The following is a 24,090-nucleotide window of genomic DNA, read 5'->3' as shown; positions in this document are numbered from 1 at the left end:
TAGTATTGTAGTAGTTGTAGTAGTAGTAGTAGTAGTAGAAAGAGGAGGAGTAAGGAAACAGCAGAAGGGATAGATGGAAGAGGAAAACGAGGAGGAGGAGGATGTAAAGATGATGGGGGACAAAAAGGAAAAGGTAAAGCAGGAGAAGGAAAGAAAGAAGAGGAAAATAAATAATAAGAGGAGAAGTAGACGAACGAGAAGGAAAAGGAACGGAGTAGTAACAGCAACAGTAGTAGAAGTAGAAGTAGAAACAGAAGGAGAAGGAGGAGAGGAAAATAAGAAGAGAAGAAGGAGAAATATAAGCAAGAGAATTATCAACAGAAGAAGAAGGAAGAGAAAGAGGAATAGAAGGAGGAAAAGGTGAAAGAAGAAAACCAGCATTAACGGAAGGAGGAAGTGGAAGAAAAAAGAAGAAGAAAAAGGAAGAGCAAGAAGAAAAATAAAGAGAAATCGAAGAAGAATAAGAAGAACTAGAGAACAAAACCAGCATCAAAAGACGAAGAAAAATCGAGAGAGAGGAGGAAGAAAAAGAAGAAAATAAAGAAGAAAAACGAAGAGAGAAAGATGTAGATGCCGAGAAAAACACGTGCCTCCGCATTCCATCTCCCACGCACCACCACCACCACCACCACCACCACCACCTCCATCACCACCACCGCCGCCGCCACCAGAAGGAGATTTATGGGTCTTGCTCGGTCTGTCTGGTGATGGATGGCAGGCGTAGCTCGATTAGTTTATGGCGTAATGAAAGAAGCGTCGTATGTGCGTGTGTGCGTGCGTGTGTGTGTGTGTGTGTGTGTGTGTGTGTGTGTGTGTGTTAGGTGACAAGTGTAGGCCGACCTGCCTCTTATAATCTCCTATCCACAAGCGCAAGAGGAGGAGGAAGAGGAAGAGGAGGAGGAGGAGGAGGTCTAAGTTCGGTTGGAATAGTCTTCGTGTTTCCTGTGTTACAATTGCGAGCCAGAGGAGGAGGAGGAGGAGGAGGAGGAGGAGGAGGAAGAACAGACGAGGGTGGTGATGGAGGAGGAGGTGGGTTGAAAGTTTTTATAGATGTGTTGCTGTGATGTCTGTCTCTGTGTTTGTGTTGCTTTGTGAGTGTTTCGTAGCGAGGCAGCGAAGCGTAAAGGAAAGGAGTGGCGAGAGGGATTGTTGCTGAATTTGTGTTGCTTTAATTATGTGTGTGTGTTTCTAGTGATGCTGTTTGCGTGTGTGTTTGGGTGTGGGTGTGTTGCTGTAGTCTTGGTGTGTTTCTTAGTCAGGCAGAGAGCAAAGGAGAAAGGGAGGGAGCGTCCTTGAAGTTTGTGTTGCTTTAGTTATGAGTGTGTTGCTTGTATTAGTGTTTTATTGTGTGTGTTTGTGTGTTGCTGTTGTATTTATTTGTGTTTCATCTTAAGGGGTCAAGGAAGGAAGGAGAAGAGGAAGAGAGTTGCTAGATTTGTGTTGCTTTGGTTATGAGTGTGTTTCTTGTGTGTGTGTGTGTGTGTTTAATGTATTGGTGTAGTGTTTCTGTGTGTGTTTGTGTTTATTAATTAACTTTAAGGTGGCGAGGAAAGGAAGGGAACGAGGAAGTGTTGCAAAATTTGTGTTGCGGGTCTTGTGAGTGTGTTTGTGTTGCGTCTTTTGTCATGTGTGTTTCTTGTGTTGCTGATTTTTGTGTGTGTTGCCGGCAGTGTGAGTGTGTTTGTGTTGCGTCTTTTGTCATGTGTTTGTGTTTCTTGTGTTGCTGATTTTTGTGTGTGTTGCCGGGCGTGTGAATGTTGAGTTGCGTCTGTAGTCATGTGTGTGTTTCTTTTGTTACTGATATGTGTGCGTGTTGCCTACCGTGTGAATGTTGTGTTGCGTCTGTTGTCATGTTTTTGTGTTTCTTGTGTTGCCGGCCTTATGAATGTTGTGTTGCGTTTTCCGTTCCGCTCTGATCACGCGAGGAGGCCATTGCGTGTTGCCCGGTGTTAGTTTTTCCACTTTTACTCAAGTTTTTCTTTATGATCCATGTGGCTCATCCTTTACTTCGTGTGGTTCCTTTCCTGCTTCTATCACGCCATCCCTCCATTAAGTTGTTATTATATCATTATCTATTTTATTTTTCACTCTAAAGACTTGCTGCACCTGTTTTATTGTGACCAGTCTAAGTATATTTTAGTCATATTTCACTTTGCGTTATATAAGACAATATGACTAAATACACAGCTGAGTTATTATCTAAACGTGTCAAGTAAAAGTTCTTCTCTTCCTTGTAAGTGAAGATTTCATACCCACATTATTTCCGCGGTCTCCTTCCTTTCTTCCTCGGTTTTCTTCCCCAAACTAGTCAACTTCAACATCTCTTAAGTCTTCAGCAACAAAACCCCGTTAAAATTCGTCTGTTTCCAATGTTTTAAGTAAAGTTTTCTCCTATATATAAGTGGAAATTCTAAAACCCACATCATTTTCGCAGTCTCCATTCTTCCTCCATTAAATCGAAACAAATCTTATGCATAATCCTCCGTTAATTCGTCTGTTTCTAGTGTCAAGTAAGATTCTTTTCTCTTCCTTGTAAGTGAAAATACAAAATCCACATTATTTTCGAGGACTCCTTTCTTCCTCCATTAAATCGAAACAAATCTTAAGCCTGATCCTCCGTTATTTCGTCTGTTTTTAATGTCAAGTAACGTTCTCTTCTCTTCCTTGTAAGTTAAAATTCCAAACCCATGTTATTTTCGTGGTCTCCTTCCTTCCTTCCTTCCTCTGTTTTCTCCCTCCCCAAACTGGCAACAACAAGAGAGTTTCCTAATCATCATCTTTCACTTTCCTCGCGACGGTAAATACATTTTCTCTCACTTTCATCCATTTCTGGGGGTGACCAATATATTTTCTTACCTCTCTTTTTCCTTCCCTCTCCCTCTCCCTCTCCCTCTCCCTCTCTCCCCGTAACCTCCTCACATGCCTTCTCTTATAGCTCATTTCTCTTCCTGTCCTTTCCTCTTCCTTTCCTGCACCTCACAAGCTTCCCTTCAGTGCCTTTAGTCCGTTCAACCTCCCCTCCGAAGATGCAAAAGAGAATCACCACATTAACCGTTTTTCCTCAGTTCCTTCGCCTTCCCGTCCACGCCCTTATCAGAGGAGACGTTGGCCGCTCAGGTGAGAATTCAGAGACGCAGGTAAGTCGCTGTAATGTGGGGGATATTTTAAAGTGTGTGTGGATTAGACAGGTGAGGGAGGGATGTTAAGGGTAAGGCGATTGAAGGTCCTTATATGAAGATTAAAAGGAGTTAGAAAATGGGTAACGTTAGAGATTAGAGATAAGCTGATGATGTTTTTTTTTTGTGTGTGTGTCTGTTTGGGTTTCTGTCTCTTTTCTCTGTCTATATAACTGTCTGTCTTTCTGTCTACATGCTTTCCCTTTCTTACTTTGTCTGTCTGTCTGTTTCTGTCTATGTAACTGTTTGTATTTATATCTATAAGCTCCATTTTCTTATTATGTTTGCAATCTGTCTGTCTGTTCTTGTATTCCTGTCTTTCTTCGCTCTAAAATCTGTCTGTTTGTCTCTTTGTCTGCCTGTCTGTTTGTCTGTCTGTCTGTCTATCTGTCTGTCTGTCTGTTTTTTGTGTTCCTGTCTTTCTTCACTCTAATATCTGTCTGTCTGTCTGTTTGTCTGCCTGTCTGTTTGTCTGTCTGTCTGTCTGTCTGCTTCTTCTAAGTTTATTTAGAACCATGTCTGTCTGTTCATATATTCCTTTCTTTTTTGTACTCTCTCTCTCTCTCTCTCTCTCTCTCTCTCTCTCTCTCTCTTGTCACCAATACCCAAGCGAACGCCTCAATCCACTTCTCTTTCCCTATAAAAGATTCAGACTCCTCTTCAATCGCTTGCTGTCCTTCACTAAGAGTCCAAAGAGTTATTGAAGAGTCTATTGCAACTTACTTCATCTATATTATCCTTATTTACAGAGAGAGAGAGAGAGAGAGAGAGAGAGAGAGAGAGAGAGAGAGAGAGAGAGAGAGAGAGAGAGAGAGAGAGAGAGAGAGAGAGAGAGAGAGAGAGAGAGAGAGAGAGAGAGAGAGAGAGAGAGAGAGAGAGAGAGAGAGAGAGAGAGAGAGAGAGAGAGAGAGAGAGAAATTTAGGAGGAGGAGGAGGAGGAGGAGATAAAAGTGGAAGAGAAGGAGGAGGAGGAGGAGGAGATAAAAGTGGAGGAGGAGGAGGAGTAATAATGATAGAAGAAGAAAAAACGAAAAAAAGAAGAACAAGAACGAAAATAAAAACAAGAAGATGAAGGAAAGAAAAAAAAAAAAAAGAAACTGTGAAATAAATACGAGAATGAACATAAACAATAATAAAAAAGGAATAGAGAAAAACAGAAGAGGAAGAAATAAATAAAGAAAAAAACAGAATAAACACGAATATGCAAAACGAAAATGAAGACGAAGACGAAGAAGAGGAAGAAGACGTAGATAAGAAGGGGGAAGAGGAAGAGGAGGAGGAGGAGAAGGAGAGCCATAAGGAGAAAGGTAGAGCGAGAGGAGTAATGCGAATAAATGAGAGGGGAAGGAGGAAATGGAGAGAAGAAGGAAGATAGGAAGGGCAGTTGAGGGGAATGAGGGAAACTAAGCGTCTTCAGATAAAAACAGGAATGGGAAATGAGGAGGAAGAAGAAGAGGGAGGAGGAGGAGGAGGAGGAGGAGGAGGAAGAAAGAGGAAGCGCCTTCAGAGGGTCGATGAAAACTTGTAAATAAAAATGCAAGGAACAAAAAATAAGAGAGAGAGAGAGAGAGAGAGAGAGAGAGAGAGAGAGAGAGAGAGAGAGAGAGAGAGAGAGAGAGAGTAAACAAAGAACAAGAAGACGAAAATAACAAAACAGGTGTTGGACAGGTGTAAATGGTCTCTCTCTCTCTCTCTCTCTCTCTCTCTCTCTCTCTCTCTCTCTCAGGTAACAATGATTAATAAAACACCTGACGGTCATTACTCTCTCCCTGACACCTTTGCTTCCTCTCCTCCTCCTCCTCCTCCTCCTCCTCCTCCTCCTCTTCCTCCTCCCTCTCTTCTTTTTCCTCCTCATTTCCCATTCCAGTTTTGCTCTTTCCTCTACGTCTGTGTCCTTACCTCTGTCTCTGTCTCTCTCTCTCTTCTGTATATGTCATTCAAGTTGAAGTTTTTTGTTTTTTTTTGGCCGTCTGTCAGTATGCTTATCTGTGTCGGTCTTTGTGTCTGTCTGTCTAGCTGTCTGTCTGTCCGTCTGTTTCTAGTCATCTGCCTCTCTGTCTGTCTGTCTCTCTTTCTCTCGTCTCTTCCGTCACTGACTACGCGAGTATTAACATAAGAAGTGAGCAAATAATGAATCAAGAAAGCAAATATACGTGAACAGGTAAACGAGAGTGAACGAAAGCAATTATGAAAAAAAAAATATTAAGTACCTAGCGAATAATTAATAGGTGAATAGAAGAAATAACGAAGGAAAGAAGAAAGAGAGAAGATGAATTAGAAGAGTATCGAGGGAATAATTAAAAGACGAATGGAAGAGATAAAGAACAAGAGAGAACAAAAATGAATTAGTAGAAGAAAAAGAAGAGAAAGAACAAATAAACTGACATACCAGCGAACTTAGTAATTAAAGAAGAGATCATTATACAGCTAATACAAACAGACAAAGATGCATGACACGATTAATTAGGAAGAACAAGGATCAAATAATAATGAGAGAAAGTTAAAAACAGATTAATTAACTCACTGACGAGCTGACTGATTAAAAGGAAGAGGTGATTATGACGTTTAGACAGACAGACCTTCACGCATTAGACAATATATAAACACCTCATAATATTAATAATTCCACCTGGAACAGACATTCATTTACGCGACTCTTAAGAAATGTGAAGGGAATGGACAGACAGACAGACAGATAGACAGACAGACAGACAGAGAGACACTGACTTCTAATATTAAATTCGTGTCCGATCTTGTTTCTCTTTGTTTGTTTGTTTGTTCTCTCTCTCTCTCTCTCAGGAAGCGCAGTTAAGGAGAAAAAACTATTTAAACACCGGAAAAGAGAGCGAGAGAGAGAGAGAGAGAGAGAGAGAGAGAGAGAGAGAGAGAGAGAGAGAGAGAGAGAGAGAGAGAGAGAGAGAGAGAAATGTGAGTTAATGCAATTCAGACTAACATTTTCCTTTCTCTCTTTTTTTCGTGACGAGAGAAGTAAATTTACGTGAAATGACAAAAAAAAAAAAAAGAAAGACAAAGGAGAATATAATAAAGTGGCAGGCATCTCTCTCTCTCTCTCTCTCTCTCTCTCTCTCTCTCTCTCTCTCTCTCTCTCTCTCCAACCCCCCCCCCCCCACACACACACACACGAACACACACATATACACCTGTCACACCTAATTCCACTTTTTTTTTTTGTCTAAGTTGCATTCGAAAAGCAATTACGACTTTTCTGAGTACTTTGAAAAATGAGAAAACAAAGAAACAAAAACAAAAATGATTTCCCTGTCCAGCATCCGTCAAAAAAGAAAAAAAATAACAATGCTCACCCTTAAGGCAACACTGGATTTCTTTTCTTCCTTCGAATTCATTAATCTTGACAGCATAAAGAGTTGGAACCTGCATCAGTGGAGTGTTCGGTACTTATGAATTAACAGCATGAAGAGTTGGATCCTGCATCAGTGGAGTTATCGGTACTTATGAATTAGTATAAGGTGTTGGTGAGGGAAAAGAGTGTTGGATACCTTCTTCTAACTCCTTAATCCTGACAGCATAAAGAGTTGGAAGCTGCATTATGGAGGTTTCGGTACTTATGAATTAGTATAAGGTGTTGGTGAGGGAAAAGGGTACTGGATTCCTTCTTCTAACTCCTTTAATCTTGACATCATAAAGAATTGGAACCTGCATTATGGAGGTTTCGGTACTTATGAATTAGTATAAGGTGTTGGTGAGGGAAAAGGGTATTGAATTCCTTCTTCTAACTCCTTTAATCTTGACATCATGAAGGGTTGGATGCTGCATTATGGAGTTTTCGGTACTTATGAATTAGTATAAGGTGTTGGTGTTAGTAAGGGTCTTGGATACCTTCTTCTAACTCCTTAATCTTGACAGCATAAAGAGTTGGATGCTGCATTTTAAAGTTTTCAGTGTTTATGATTCGATTAGTATAGGGTATTGGTGGGGGAGAGTGTTGGATTGTGTTCCTGATCCCTTATGATGCGCGAAAAAATATAGATGTCAGGGAAAACAATATATACGCGTTAGCGGAAATATAAGCGTGTTTGTGGAAGTGTAAACCTGTTAGTAAAAGCGTAAAAGTAAGGAAGGAAAAGGGTGTTGGATTGTGTTCGATCCCTTATGATGGGGCGAAAAAAAATATAAATGCCATAAGTGCGTGTCATATATCAGAGTCTAAACAAAATATCTGAGAATGTTTATAGTTTGAATGTATTGTTATTGCTCTTATGGTCGCATTGCAGAGTCCCATACTACTACTACTACTACTACTACTACTACTACTACTACTACTACTACCCACACGAGTATACGAAGGGATAAATAAATAAAGGCAAGGATCCTCAACTCTTCGGATTCTGAGACACACACACACAAGGATTCCAACCAGAAGGACCCGACCAGTTCTTCCTCCCAACTTTTCAAAACCTTTCCCAAACACTCCACCACACACACACACACACACACACACACACACACACACAGTAACGTTCCTCCCTGCTCCATCGCTTCCCTGAACAACTTCGTAAACGTTCTGAAAATGTTATATAAAAGGTTCAGGCGGAGAAATATGGAGAACAGCCTCGCAGGGACCTAAAAAATACCTCGAATGTCTAGCGAAGGAAAAGCAAGAGATAAAACTTTCCTGAAAAATATTTTAAAGCGTTTGGAGGTAAAAACACTTTAATTTTGCTGAATGAAAACAATCTATTATGAAAACATGAGAGAAACTGAAGCAGAGCAAGATATTGAGATTAGCGGAGAATGAAATAGAGGTAAAAAAGAAGAAAATGAGGCGAAGATTGGAAGAATATAGAAAATAGAAGCGAAACTCAACACAAAGAAAAACATCACAGTAAAGAAGAAAAAGAAAAAAACAGAACAAAAAGAAAACAAAGCAAAAAGAACCGAAGCTTATAAGAACAAAGAACACAACAAAGAAATACAAGAACGAAAAGAAAATATTAAAAAAATCTCTGAACAAAGGAAATCAAACAAAAAGAGCAAAAAGAGATAGAAGATTATGCAGAAGCTCAGAATAAAGAACAAGAAATGAATGATGGAACGAGACTCAAAGCATTCAGCAAAACGAAACGTAGGAAAAAGAGGAAGAGACGGAACTCAAAGAATCAACAAAAACAATCAGAAAAACAGGAAGAAGCAAGACTCAAAAAGCCTTCAATAAAACAAAACGTAAGATAGAGAGGAAGAGACGGAACTTAAAACATCAACAAAAAACAAGAAGAGAAGAAGAAAAACTCAGTGCATTAACAAACACAAAAATAAAGAGGAAAAAACAAAGCTTAATCAAAAAAAGAAAATTATGAAGAAAAGGAAGACATAGAACAACAGCATCATCATCTATCGGGCACTCACGGGGGCGCGCGGCGGGTTGGGCGTGGTGGGCGTGGTCTTGAGCTCGGAGTTGGCGATGGCTTGCTGCAGCTGTTCGTACTTGGGGCCGCGCAGGTAGCGGGCCAGGCGGAGGTGCACCACCTGGCTCGTGGCGCGCAGCACGTCCACGGCGGCATGGTTGCTCAGCCCCGCCAGGCTCCGGCCGTCCACCTGGAGGGAAAGAAGGGGATTGGAGCATTTAGGTGATGGTGTAGCAGTCACCGCTCAAATTCCGTGTTCCTTCCCCTCAGTGACAAGAAAATGGGGTGCTGCAAAGAGAGACTAAGATTCTCAGTGTTTTCATGTAATGTCCATCGTCACTGTGTCTGCCAGTCTGTCTTGTCGCGTCTTCATCGTTAACTTTCCTTGTATCTATATATAAGAGGCTTAACACCTTTATAAGAGGATACACAGCCTTTTAAGAGGATTCACATCTATATAAGTGGGATTTGTGTACAGATGGACGGGAATAGACATATAAGCCGATAGAGAGACGGGCATATTTAAGTAGATAGTTACATAGATATTACCTACGACTTAAGGGAGGATTGGAACCTTTAAAAGAGGATGCATACCTTCTAAAGAGAATATACAACTTTACGAAGGGAATTTATGATTATGGGGGCAGGGATGGATAGAAAGAGGCAGATAAAACAATAGATACAGACTAATAGAAAGATATAGATGAATATTCTCAAATTCATGTGAAAGATTTACGAAAGATCAACAGAAAACAAAAACAAAAACACAAATAACATATGCATAAAAAAAGGACTAAGATGAAATGGAAGTTAAAAAATACGAGAGAAAGGCGAACCGAAAAAAAATATAATAAACACAGAAATAAAAGAATTTGACCTAAGAGCTAAATGTGAGACAAAAGAAGAGAGAAGGAGAGATGCAGGTTGAAAGAAGAGAGGGTTGAATCCCCTTAGAAGAAGTGCTGGATCCCTCATGAAACAGGATCAAAGCCTTTATTAATTGGAAAAGAAAAAAAGAAAACACTTCTACTCCACAAGAAAAGGTTTGTGACTTCGTAAATGAATGAGAGAGAGAGAGAGAGAGAGAGAGAGAGAGAGAGAGAGAGAGAGAGAGAGAGAGAGAGAGAGAGAGAGAGAGAGAGAGAGTTAAAAACAAATGGAAAAAATTAGGCATGATCTTTCTCTCTCTCTCTAATTGCTATTCTTTCAACAAGTCCGAGAAACTGTCATTTATGTAAATTTAATCAAAACTGAATAAATAGAGATAGAAAACTGAGAGAGAGAGAGAGAGAGAGAGAGAGAGAGAGAGAGAGAGAGAGAGAGAGAGAGAGAGAGAGAGAGAGAGAGAGAGAGAGAGAGAGAGAGAGAGAGAGAGAGAGAGAGAGAGAGAGAGAGAGAGTTGGTTCAAGACATTGGTAGTGGTGATTATGGTGGTGGTGATGGTGGTGGTGGGGGGAAGGGAGGGGGGGGGGGGGGCAAAGGCACTGCGGCTCTGCAAGTGACATTACGGAGTGGTCAGGTAAGGGGGGGGAGGGGGGGGGGAGGGAGAGGGAGAGAGAGAGAGAGAGAGAGAGAGAGAGAGAGAGAGAGAGAGAGAGAGAGAGAGAGAGAGAGAGAGAGAGAGGAAGAGGAGGAGGAGGAGGAGGAGGAGGAGGAGGAGGAGGAGGAGGAGGAGGAGGAGGAGGAGGAGGAGGAGGAGGAGGAGGAGGAGGAGGAAACGGAGAAGGAGAAAAAGAAGAAGCAAAAGAAGAAGAACAAGAAAAAAGAAGCAAATAATAATGAAGACAACAAAGGAATCATAACAATAAAGAAAAAAAAATAAACAAAACAAAACTTTATCAATTACACGAAGGAATGAAGCAAAAATACGAGGAAGGGAAAGAAAGAGTTTACAATAACACACACACACACACACACACACACACACACACACACACACACACACACACACACACACACACACACACACACACAATCCCTTCCTCCATTCACTCATTCCCCCTCCTCCCCCACACAAAACCCCTTCCCCACACACACTCACCCACCCTCCTTCACCCCCCCCCCCCAGCCATAAACAGCACCCACACCCACCCACCCACCCACCCACACACACACACACACACATTAAGGCTCAAGGGTAGGTTAGTGGATGTCGATCGTGAGTCCAGAACGTGATCGGCCCCTGGTGGATGTCACATACCTCGACTATCTGATCGTTGACCTGGATCTGGCCATTCCGGTCCGCAGCACTGCCAGCGTTGATAGACTTGACGAAGATGCCCGACAACTCTTCTGTTTGGGGGAGAAAGAAAGACAATAGTAGTGGTTTTAGGGGTTATTAACATTAGTAAGTATATTATTGTTAGAAGATGCTCGACAACTCTTCTGGTAGGGGGAGAAAAAATATATCAGTAGTGGTTTTAGGGGTTATTAATATTAGTAAGTATTATTATTTTGAGAAGATGCAAGACAACTCTTCTGTTTGGGGGAGAAAAGAAAGACATTAATAGTCGTTATTAGTGATTATTAGTGTTAGTACGAAGGAGAAAAGTAGAAGAGAGTATTACTAAAAGAGGTCTTCCGGGAATCAGAGGAAAAATATGATTGAGAAATGGAAAAAGAATGAGAAACAAGGAGTTAGTAAAAGGAAAAACACATCAGTACTTGAAAAAGGTAGATTGATAAATTACTAGGAAGAAAGAAAAGTCCGTATTATGAAACAGAATATTATAAGCAAAAGCGAAACATAATTGCTGAAAGGAAGAAAAAAAAAACATAATACAAAAGCGTAACAGCACAAGAAAAGTGTTATTAGTAATTAGCGAAACAGAAAGACGCATTAAAGGCATGAAAAAAAGCATATTATTACCTAAGGAGACACATGAATATTGAAAAAAATAATAATACAAGCAAGAGTTGGACCATTACCAAAATTAATTCACAATATTGGCAAAAAAACATCAAAGCACACACACACACACACACACACACACACACACACACACTCCAGCAGAAGCAGACTACCACTTCCTATGCATATGTAAAAACAGTTTCCAATCTCTCTCTCTCTCTCTCTCTCTCTCTCTCTCTCTCTCTCTCTCTCTCTGCGCTAACTTCTCCAATTTGCATGCAGGGTTAAGTAACGAAAGTGACCCAACAACGACAACAACAACTACTACTACTACTACTACTACTACTACTACTACTACTACTACTACTATTACTATTACTACAAGCAAGAAAGAAAACAAAATAATATGGAAGATTAGAATGGACGAGAAATGGAGAGAGCAAGATAGATAGATAGATAGAAAGATAAACAGTTAGACAGACAGAGAGGAAAACAATAACACTAACCACAACAACAGCCCAATACAACACAATACAGCACAAAGCTCAACCCTCTTAACAACAAACAAAAGAGCATCGTTCATAGGGGATCAAACTCCACTGCAAAGGTTCCGGGAAGATCTACAATAGGCTCAAGAAGTGACGTCAATGGGTCTATAGTTTCCCTCCTAAACCACCTTTTATTTATCCTCCTTTCATATCCCCTCCCTTATAGACGTGTGTGTGTGTGTGTGTGTGTGTGTGTGTGTGTGTGTGTGTGTGTGTGTTGAGAACCCTGACTGCTCTGTGTTTCGACTGCCTTAAAAGGAGAAAAAAAAGGAGTCTGCATTTCCTTTGCTAATAGAACAAGACAGAGAGACGAAGACTGCAGAGATGTGTGTGTGTGTGTGTGTGTGTGTGTGTGTGTGTGTGTGTGTGTGTGTGTGTGTGAGTGTTTGTCTTTTTCCTTCTCTCAGGCCCCAAGGCTAACGAGAGAGAGAGAGAGAGAGAGAGAGAGAGAGAGAGAGAGAGAGAGAGAGAGAGAGAGAGAGAGAGAGAGAGAGAGAGAGAGAGAGAGAGAGAGAGAGAGAGAGAGAGAGAGATGATGATGATGATAATAACAGTGATGATGAAGGAACACACACACACACACACACACACACACACACACACAGACAGAAACCAGAAAGAAGAGGAAATGAAGACCATGAAACCAGACAGAGAAGACGAACAAGAGAAAGAGGAAAAAAGAACGAAAGGAAGGAGAACAGAGAAACAGGAAGCCAAAGAAGAGAGAGAGAGAGAGAGAGAGAGAGAGAGAGAGAGAGAGAGAGAGAGAGAGAGAGAGAGAGAGAGAGAGAGAGAGAGAGAGAGAGAGAGAGAGAGAGAGGGAAGGAAGGAGGCAAAGAGAGCAGAGGGAATGGAGGAAGGAAAGAGGATTATAGAATGGAGAAATAGAGAGAGAAAGAAAGGAGAAGAAGGAAAGAAGGAAAAATGGAAAGGAAAATAATCAAAACGAAGCTAAATAAATACAAAGAATGAAAATAAAAGAAGAAAAGAAGAGAAAGGAGAAAAGGAAAAGTAGAAATGGAGAGAAAAATGAAAAGAGGGGAAAGGGAGGGAAAAAAGGAAGGGAATAAATGGGACAGGAAGGGAAAGAGGCATGAAGGGGAGAAAAAGATCAGGGGAAGGGGAGGAAAGGAGGGGAGGAAGGGGAAGGGAGGGGAATGGAAGGGAGGGGTAGGGGAGGAAGGAAGGGGAAGGGGAACATTGAAAGAAAAAGAAGGGGAGAAAAATTAGGGGCGGGAATGGGAGAATGTGTGTGTGTGTGTGTGTGTGTGTGTGTGTGTGTGTGTGTGTGTGTGTGTGTGTGTGTGTGTTACCTGGCGGGGGACATGACAGGTCTATTATAGGGGAGCAAAACAAACAAACAAACAAACAAACAAAACAAAACTCAAATGCAAACAAAAAAAAACAAGAAAAGTTAAAAGAGAGAGAGAGAGAGAGAGAGAGAGAGAGAGAGAGAGAGAGAGAGAGAGAGAGAGAGAGAGAGAGAGAGAGAGAGAGAGAGAGAGAGATCCCATTACACACACTGACATGAACTTTAACAACAAACCTTCGCCGGGACAGGATTCATGACACGAGAGAAATTTCGCAACAAACACGACAACCGAAAAAAAAACTCGTGGCAAAAAAAAGAGAGGATGACACATTGCTCTTATAATTATGAAACTCTGTGTGCGCGTGTGGGCGTGTGTGTGTGTGTGTGTGTGTGTGTGTGTGTGTGTGTGTGTGTGTGTGTGTGTGTGTGTGTGTGTGTGTGTGTGCGCGAGGGATAACACCTTTAGACTAATTAAGAACGAATTTCTATACCTTACCTGGCGGCTTACCTGGTGGCGATACTTGCAATTAACTCGATTCTATACCTCTCTCTCTCTCTCTTTCCATTTTCCTTCCCCTCTCCTCCCCTCTATATAATTTTCATTTTTCCTTCCTACTTCATTTATTATTCCTGCATCGCCTCCTCCTCCTCTTCCTCCGTTTCCTCCATCCTCTTTTCCCCCTTCTCGTTCTTACTTCAAGCGGTCTGACTAAAAATGTTTCCCTTCCACTTCCTCTCTCTCTCTCTCTCTCTCTCACCAGCCTGTTTCTATTTCACGTTTTTTGCATATATTTTTGCCTCTCTGTCTCCTTTATCTCCCTCTTTCTGCCTCTTCTGTTTAGGGTTTTTCCTCCTCTTCCTCCTCCTCCTCCTCCTGCACCTTCTTCTCCTCCTACTTCTCCTTTGTCACTCCGTCCGTCCGTCCGTCCGTCCATCTCTCTCTCTCTCTCTCTCTCTCTCTCTCTCTCTCTCTCTCTCTCTTTAGCTCTCTCTCTCCTCTTTCCTCCCTCCCTCACTCACTCTCCCTCACTTCCTTTTCCTGCCAGCAATGTTGTAACACACACACACACACACACACACACACACACGACTACATCCATATCAGAAGAGAGATTAACTTTTTTTTCGTTGACTTTTACTGAGCAACGATATTTGACAATCCACAATATATTTTTCCTCCTCCCCCTCCTCCTCCTCGTTCTCCTCCTCCTCCTCCTCCTCTTCCTCCTCCTCCTTCGTCTCTTTCCTCTTAGGTCGTCTATAAAAAATGTAAGATTATTTGTTTTTGAAATGATCCCTTTTTTTTCTCTCACTCCCTTTGGTTCCTTTTATCACAGCGAAATTACTTTATGCTTATGTAAACTGGTCTCTCTCTCTCTCTCTCTCACACACACTTTTTGGACTCCAGACTGACATTTATTTTTTTCCCTTGCTGTAAAGATTGTGAGTGAGTTTCCTTTTAAAATAGAAGAAAAAAAGAAGTAAAATGATTTCATATAATCGTGACGGTTCAAAGGAGCTGTCGCCGCTTCACCTCCTCGACGACAATGTTTTTCAATACTTCCTTCGTGTTAAAAAAAGAAAAAAAGAAATGAAAACTAAATAAAATTGTTTCTCTACTTCCGGAGACTATTATATTTGAACCTCCTTTCTTTTCTACACTCATTTCTCAGTATCAACATCATCATTAGTCATTTCTTTAACCCCGCTGCAGAAATAATAGCTTTTTCTAACTCGAATCACTACGCTGTACACTAATTTTTATTCTCCTTTTTTCTTCTTTTTATTTTTCTAACTCTACTGCCACCAAATCTCTTTTATCTTCCATATCTATGTCTGCTCAGCATGGAAGGGACTCGGCTTGGGTCTACATAATTTTATTTTTCCTTTCTCCTTGATGCCCTCTAATGGCTCTCAGTAATATTAATAACAATGATTTCTGTAGTTTTATGTTTCCACCTGGTTTTCTTTCTCTCCTCACTTCTACGAATGCGAGCCGTCACTTCACTACCTTGTTTGTCTATCTGTTATTAGTTCTAAGCGTGATGTGACCTCGCCAAGTCCAGTTATTTCTCTTGCTAGTCACTGGGAAATGTTCAACTCCATTTTTTGTTCTCCCTCGTCACTGAGAAATACTTATCCATTATTTGTTCAGCTCCATTTCTTGTTCTCCCTCGTCATTGGGATATCTTCAACCATTATTCGTTCAACTCCATTTCTTGTTCTCCCTCGTCACTGGGAAATACTTATCCATTATTTGTTCAACTCCATTTCTTGTTCTCCCTCGTCACTGGGAAATACTTATCCATTATTTGTTCAACTCCATTTCTTGTTCTCCCTCGTCATTGGGATATCTCTAACCTTTGTGTCCTGATGCTCCCGGTGCTCGCTTCCTGTCACTCCATGTTTTATTCAGCATTTTTCTCTCTCCGCTTCCCCTCGCACGCTCTCCCACTTCTCTTCCCTTAGAACACCGTGAAATGTCATGGATATTAAACGAGAAGTAAAACGGTTTGAAAAGGGATGGAAAAAGATGTGTCACTGCTTTCTGACGTGCGGTGTTGTATATTTCATTATTTTATTTCCCCTCCCTGCAGCTTAAAGTTAAAACTGTGAACGTGATCTTTTGTTTTATTTTACTTTATTTTTGCTCTTCTATAGATAAAAAAAAAATGTCATCGTGATCTGTTCTGTATTTCTTTCCTTTTCCATCATTTCTTTTTTTATAGATTGTGGAAAGAGATTTATGTAAGCGTTATCATTTATGCAATTATTTCATTTTCCATCACTTTCATTTTTCTTTATATTATGGAAAGAAATTTATATATGTAAGCGATATCCAGTTATGCAATTATTTTATTTTCCTTCACTTTCATTTTTCTTTATATTATGGAAAGAAATTTATATATGTAAGCGATATCCAGTTATGCAATTATTTTATTTTCCTTCACTTTTATTTTTCTTTATATTATGGAAAGAAATTTAAACTCAACGTGACATTCTGTAATTCTTTCCCTTGTCACTACGAATATATATGAAAACGTTAATCTATTCTGTAAGTCTTTTCCTTTTAATTACTTCCGCTTCTCCATAGATCAAAGGAAAAAAAAATGTTAGAGTGATCTGTTTTGTGGTTCTTTTTCTTTTCATTTCGTCCACTAGTATGAAAACGTTAGTCTATTCTGTAAGTCTTTTCCTTTTAATAACTTCCGTTTCTCTACAAATCAAAGGAGAAAAAATGTAAGTAAGAGTGATCTGCTTTGTGATTTTTTTCCTTTCATTTCGTCCACTTCAATTCAGCAAAAAGCGTGAAAAAAAGATACGAAGGAGAGAGTGACTAAGTAAATTGGATCGTTCTGTTACAGCTAGCTTCCTTCACATTTCCTTCACTGCTGTATAATGGAAAGACAACAAAATAAATATGTACGCGTTCTCTGTTCCGTCATCATTTTCTGTCCATTATTTCCACTTCAGAAAAAAAAGGAAAAAGAAGGAAATGATGATGTAATATGCGGGAGTTGTCATTAATGTTTTCTTTCAATTTCTTTCACTTCTCTCTAACACAAAGAAAAAAAACTATGTCAAAGGGATCTGTTCAGTAATTCTGTTTTTTTTCTTATTATTTTCCTTTCCATTACTCAAACTTCTCTCTAACGCAAAGAAAAAAACAAGCTATGTCAAAGATATGTTCTGTAATTCCGTTTTTCCGTTCTCTTATTTTCCCTTCCTTTACTTTAACTTTTCTCTAACGCAAAGAAAAAAAAAACTGTCAAAGATATGTTCTGTAATTCCGTTTTTCCGTTCTCTTATTTTCCCTTCCATTACTTTAACTTTTCTCTAACGCAAAGAAAAAAAAAACTATGTCAAAGATATGTTCTGTAATTCCGTTTTTCCGTTCTCTTATTTTCCCTTCCTTTACTTTAACTTTTCTCTAACGCAAAGAAAAAAAAATGTCAAAGTGATCTGTGACAATTCTTTCCCCCATTACTTTCCACAAGAATAAAAAGTAAAAACAGAAAATGAAAATAACTAAAAAGGAAAGAGCAACGAAGTAAATTGGATCTTTCTGTTGTCATTTCCCTTGGTTCTACTTCTTAAGAGATGGAAAAAAAATATCGGTAAAAGTTTCCTGTTCTATAATTATTTCCCTTCCCATTACTTCCCTTCAATAAAATATAATAAAACAATAAGTAGGAAACGGAAACGCAGTAATAAAAGTCTGTAAGGAAAGTCGGTGTTCCTGTCCTTCGATTTTTATATATATTTTTTTCTTATTTCCTTTAAAAATAAGAAATAAATATAAGGAAATAAGATAATGGAGCTGGCAACGTGTTCTTCCTGGAAATTTAAGGTCACTGTAAGATTTTCTTTGATATTATTTCTTAAGGTAGTAATAGAATGTTTAAAGGAAATATTGTTACAAGAAGTTAGTTTTTATCCAAGTAATTTTTGTAAGGTTTTTGGTATGATTGTAACCATCATCATCACCACAACCACTATCACCACCACCACCACCATCACCACCACCACCACCAGTACAGTCACTACAACCACCACCACCACCACCACCACCCCCCCAATACCACACTCATCACCACCATCACCACCAATACAGAACAACAAACAACAACAATAACTGCAACAACAAGCACTGCACCACCACCACCACCACCACTACGAACAACACTACAAACACACCACCACCACCACCACCACCACAATGTTCAGGCTCCCAGCAACATCAAATCAAGCAAGCAATGCAATTCACCACCACACAACACCATTCACGGGGCCGCACCAATATCATCACCACCACCACCATCACCACTAACACAACAACAACACTCACTATCACCACCACCACCACTGCAACACTCCTTCACCACCACCACCACCAGAGTCCCACCAACACCATTACCACTGCAACACCGCAACACCACACAACACAGGACGCAAAAGGAGAAAGAGAAAAATATGTCGGCAGTTAGTTACAAGAGAGCCCGGCAAAAGAACATTTAATATTGGATTCATTACCGCGAGAGAGAGCGAGAGAAAAGCATGAGTGTGTGTGTGGTAGGGCAAGGGACGGGAAGGGAAGGGAAAGGAAGGGAAGGGAAGGGAACGAAAGGGAAGGAAGGGGAAGGGAAGGGAAGGGAAGGGAAGGGAAGGGAAGAAAGGAGAGGAAAGCATGAGTATAGAGAGAGAGGAGGAAAAGGGAAGGGAGGAGAAGGAAAGGAAGGGATGGGAAGGGAAGGCAAGGGGAACGAAAGAAAAGGGAAAGAAAGGGAGGGGAAGGGAGGGAAGAGAAAGGAGCTGAAGGGAGTGTATGAAGAAAAAGGGTAAAGGAAGAAGAGGGAGGAAGAGAAAGAGAAGGGAGTGGGAAAGGAAAGAAGATGAAGGGAAGGAAAGAGGAGAGGAGGGAAATCAAGAGGAGGAGAGGAAGCGAAAGGAGAAGACATGAAGAGAAAAAAGAGGAGGAGTAGGGGAAACGAGAAGATAGATAAATAAATAGATAGATAGACAGAAAGACACACTGACACACACACACACACACACACACAGACAGACAGACAAACAGACATGCATATATACAGAAAGAGCCGGAGATACGTGGAAATGTAAAGTGTTTGTGGATATTGCCAAGACATGAAGAGGTGGAATAAGGTAATGGAATGTGGATGAGGCGGTGGATGAGAGGGAGAGGGAGCATCCATCAAGGCATAAAAGAAAAAAAAGGCAAACCAGACGAGATGAGGACAGGTTAATTATACACGGAGTCAATTTACCGTGAGAGAGAGAGAGAGAGAGAGAGAGAGAGAGAGAGAGAGAGAGAGAGAGAGAGAGAGAGAGAGAGAGAGAGAGAGAGAGAGAGAGAGAGAGAGAGAGAGCGAGCATGTGTGTGTGTGTGTGTGTGTGTGTGTGTGTGTGTGATATTTATATAGAGCTAACGAGAAGCACACACACACAGACATACACACAAAAAAAAGACACAAAGGCGGGAACATGAAAGGCAGAGACAGGTAAGGTAAGGTAAGGTAAGGTAAGGTAAGGTAAGGTAAGATAAGGTATGGAAAGGAAGAGTGAGATAAGATAGGTTAGGGTAAGGTGAGGTAAGGTAAGGTGAGGTAAGGTAAGGTAAGGTAAGGTAAGGTAAGGTAAGGTAAGGTGAGGTAAGGTAAGGTAAGGTAAGGTAAGGTGAGGTGAGGTAAGGTAAGGTAAGGTAAGGTAAGGTAGGGTAAGGTGAGGTAAGGTAAGGTAAGGTGAGGTAAGGTAAGGTAAAGTAGATTGAAATAAGGTAAGAAACATAAGCTTAGGTAAAGATAAATAAAGGTAAGGTAAGGTAAGATAAGGTAAGATAAGGTAAGGTAGGTGAAGAATAAGGTAAGGTAAGGCAAGCCACGGCAAATGCAGATCAGGTAAGGCAAAGTGAGGTAAGGTAAATTAAAATAAGGTAAACCGGAGAAACATAATTAAGTAAAGACATATTCAAGGTAACATAAGGAGAGGCAAAGGGAAGTAATTTAGTAAACGAATCACCGCTTAAACCAATAACAGGGGAGACTACACAAACATTATACACACACACAAAGGCCCTTGAGGAACAGCCGAAGGAGAGTACAGTAGGACATTGATACAAGGAGCGAGGGGAAGGGAGCGAGGAAAATAACGAGTATGTGTATTGAGTATGTACAGAAGTAGATTTGGGAGAATATGGTACAGGTGCGCTTGGCCTTGGTGCTCATCTTTGTAGCATAAAAACAAAACAAAGCAAACGAGGATAACTATATACAAGACATTGATACAAGGAGCGAGGAAAATAACGAGTATGTGTATTGAGTATGTACAGAAGTAGATTTGGGAGAATATGGTACAGGTGCGCTCGGCCTTGGTGCTCATCTCAGTTACATAAAAAACGAAGCAATCAAGGATAAATAAATAAAATAAGACGTTGATACGAGGAGCGAGGGGAAGAGAGCGAGGAAAATATTGAGTATGTACAGAAGTAGATTTGGGAGAATATGGTACAGGTGCGCTCGGCCTTGGTGCTCATCTTTGTAGCATAAAATAAAACAAAGCAAACAAGGATAAATAGATACAAGAAGACGTTGATACAAGGAGCGAGGGGAAGGCAGCGATGAAAATATGGAGTATGTACAGAAGTAGAGTTGGGAGATTATGATACAGGTGCGCTCGGCCTTGGTGCTAATCTTTGTAGCATAAAAAAAAGCAAAATTTGTATGAACTGCTCGTCAAATGCTGATCCTTTAGAGAATAACAGAGAGAGATGGGAACGGAAAGTGTAGGATAGATTTTAAGGGTAACTAATACATTTTACCCTAGACATACAAATTAATTTCATCTCATCACAGTACACACACACACACACACACACACACACACACACACGGACCCACACCCACCCACCCACACCCACACCCACACACCAACACCCACACCCATAATTTCCATCCCCCAACACCCATGAACACAACCCCCTCTCCTCCCCCCTCCCCCGACACACCGACCCCCTCACCCACTGACCTTTCACAACACGACCCAAACACACACATTGTCACCGGGAAATCACTGAAAATATGAACCCGGCGGAGCATCCTGGCCCGCTAATTAACCTTGTATATCCCGGTAATTAGGATATTAATTAAGCCGCTGCACAATTAGGAGCCAATCAAAGGGTGATCTAAACTGACCGATCACCGGGAACGAGCGGGCACGTGATAATTTAACGAGAAAAACGTTAGATAGGAGAGATGTGGCGTAAACGTTGCGCGCATAACGAGGGCAAATTAGCGTTATATTGCGTTAGTTGATAATGGATGGAAAGGTAAATATTGACAGCAAATGAACGTGTCAGTAAATATGTGAAGGGGAATTTATTGAACCCTGTAACATCAAAAGGCCTAAAAATACACACACGTACATAAATAATTCAATATATAAATGAATAAATAAATAGATAATGAATAATACAGTGAATAAATCAACAGCAAACAGCATATACGTATTCCGCTGCGCCGATAAATGAATGAATGAATGAATAAATGAAAAAAAGTAGAGAAGTTAAAAAGAACAGAAATTAATTGACGTGAAGGCTTACAGATGCAAATTTCACAAAGGACAAAAAAAAAAGTAAAAACAAAACAAAAAAAAACCACTAACCGATGAAATAGACTAATGGATAAATGGTGACACAACAACAACAACAACAACAACAACAACAGCAACAAAAGATAAACAAAGAAGGGCAAAACAAGTCAAACATAATCGAGAGAAAATAAACAAAACAACAAATTAAACAGGTGAACTAAACAAGCCAATCAAGGAACAAAGACTCTTCAGAAGACAGGTACACATACAGAGGAGGAGGAGGAGGAGGAGGAGGAGGAGGGGGAGGAGGACATGTAGTAATAGTAGTAGTAGGTGGAGAAGGAAACACAGAAACATGGAAGTGCAGGCAACGTACAGCTGATTAACTAATAACGAATCTGTTTACTGAAGTGATTTAATTAGTTCGTCAGAGGAATTTCGGTGACCTAAGGGAACATATTAAAACGCTTACTTTACGTACAAACTGAAATTTTCGCCTAATTAATGACGCAGCGAAATAGAGAGCTGTTTTATTATATCTCATTTTTCTTTTTTTTATTTTTCTTATCTCTTTCTCTATTCTCTTATCTTCTCTTCTCTATTCTCTTATCTCTTATCTTATTTCTCTTTTCTCTTATCGCTTTCTCTATTCTATTTCTCTTATTTTTTTCTTTTATTTTTTGTCTTGAGTTACATCAGTATAAAAAAAAAGCCAAATGTGTTTTTTTTAAGGAATTGATCGTTTTTTCCCCCACAAACTACCTCTTCTAAAATGTTGTTCCAGAGGCAGATGATTCACACTGAGATAAAAAAAAAAAACTCCGGCAGATGTATTGTTGAAAAAAGTTTAATGAATTTGTTAAGCAGGATCTCCTATTTCTGAAACAGTGCTGGGTGGCGGCCACATTTCGCCGCCCAAGAACACATATTTGACAAGGCTTTCGTAGGAGTTATGGGCATTTCCAGGAGTAGTTTTATGACCCTGGTGGTAGTGTGACCCTTCTTCTGTACTGTGAACCTGAAGAAACGCATATTTGACAAGACTTTCGTAAGAGTTGTGGGCATTTCCAGGAGTAGTTTTATGACCCTGGTGGTAGTTTGACCCTTCTTCTGTACCGTGAACCTGAAGAAACGCATATTTGACAAGACTTTCGTAGGAGTTGTGGGCATTTCCAGGAGTAGTTTTATGACCCTGGTGGTAGTTTGACCCTTCTTCTGTACTGTGAACCTGAAGAAACGCATATTTGACAAGACTTTCGTAGGAGTTGTGGGCATTTCCAGGAGTAGTTTTATGACCCTGGTGGTAGTCTGACCCTTCTTCTGTACTGTGAACCTGAAGAAACGCATATTTGACAAGACTTTCGTAGGAGTTGTGGGCATTTCCAGGAGTAGTTTTATGACCCTGGTGGTAGTTTGACCCTTCTTCTGTACCGTGAACCTGAAGAAACGCATATTTGACAAGACTTTCGTAGGAGTTGTGGGCATTTCCAGGAGTAGTTTTATGACCCTGGTGGTAGTTTGACCCTTCTTCTGTACCGTGAACCTGAAGAAACACACATTAGAACCCGACTGACCCCCTCTTTGACCTTTAGAAAGAGCTGATGTGAGAAGCGACGGTGTCTTATCATACCGGCCATAATATACTCCTCTGGGAAATGAAACGTCTGCCTATAATAACTTTCCCTAAGACCTTTCCTGCCACTTATGTCAAGCTTATAGGCCTGGAGGGAAGCTGAGCGGGTACCGTACGTTCACAGACTTCAGCCGTTCCGTTTTCCATCACAATATTGTTCATCTTCCTTAAGTTTATTGCCCTTTTGAGGAGGAGGACGAGGAGGAAGAGTAGGCGTAGGAGTAGGAGTAGAAAGAGGAGGAAGAGGAGGAGGAGGCGCAGTAAGACGATTATATTCCTTCAGTTACGTCACCATGGAGATTAGGAAAGAGAGATAAGGAGGAAGAGGAGGAGGAGGAGGAGGAAGAGGAGTGGGATGAATGGTTGGACGAAGGTAAGAATATGGAGGGAAGAGGAAAGTGAGGACGAGGACGAGGAGGATGAGGAGGAAAGGCAGAAGGAAATAGCGTAATGGGAGAAACGAGGAGAGAGAAAAATGAGAAAAAAAAAGATATAAAGAAAATGGAAAAAGGGAGAAACGAGTAAAGAGAAATGAGAAAAAAGAAAGACAAGAAGAAAATGGAAAAAAAAGACAGGACGGTAAGGGTAATAGGAGAGAGGAAAATAGGAGTAAAGACAAGAAATGGAAAAGAAAAGAGAAGGACGCAGAAAAAGCATTAAAAGGAGCAAAATGGAAATGATATAAGGAAGATGAGATAGAGGAGAGGAAAAGGTGGGATATGAGAAAACACGAGGAAGGAACATGGAAAAGAAAATAGAAAAAGAAGTACCATGAGGAAAAGAGAAAAGACATAATAAAAAGTAGAAAAAGGAGAGAGAAGAAAAGACATAAATGGGAGGAGACTGAAGGAGGAAGAGGAGAAGACTAGATAAAAAAAAAGATGAAAAGGAAAAAGTTATATAGAACAAAAGGGAAAGAGAGGAAAAAAGGAAGAAGAGAGAGCAAAGGGAAAGAGAAAAAGGAGAAACAAGATAAAAAGAAGAGGAAAAAAAGACGAGAGAGAGAGAGAGAGAGAGAGAGAGAGAGAGAGAGAGAGAGAGAGAGAGAGAGAGAGAGAGAGAGAGAGAGAGAGAGAGAGA

The 24,090-nt window shown here is 40.5% G+C and overlaps 1 protein-coding gene across 1 annotated transcript in view; it reads right to left on the bottom strand.

Moving 5' to 3' along the window:
* LOC126980201 (multiple PDZ domain protein-like) overlaps nt 1–24,090 on the bottom strand; it is a 356,183-nt gene that overhangs the window by 209,657 nt on the left and 122,436 nt on the right. The window contains exons 7-8 of the mRNA XM_050829835.1: nt 10,761–10,852; nt 8,562–8,750 (exon numbers count right to left, since the gene is read on the bottom strand). Coding sequence (XP_050685792.1) covers nt 8,562–8,750; nt 10,761–10,852 — 281 coding nt within the window. The remainder of the gene's footprint in view (nt 1–8,561; nt 8,751–10,760; nt 10,853–24,090) is intronic.

Source organism: Eriocheir sinensis, chromosome 43 (genome assembly GCF_024679095.1).
Source record: "Eriocheir sinensis breed Jianghai 21 chromosome 43, ASM2467909v1, whole genome shotgun sequence".
NCBI lineage: Eukaryota > Metazoa > Arthropoda > Malacostraca > Decapoda > Varunidae > Eriocheir > Eriocheir sinensis.
This window is presented reverse-complemented; position numbering and strand designations above follow the sequence as displayed.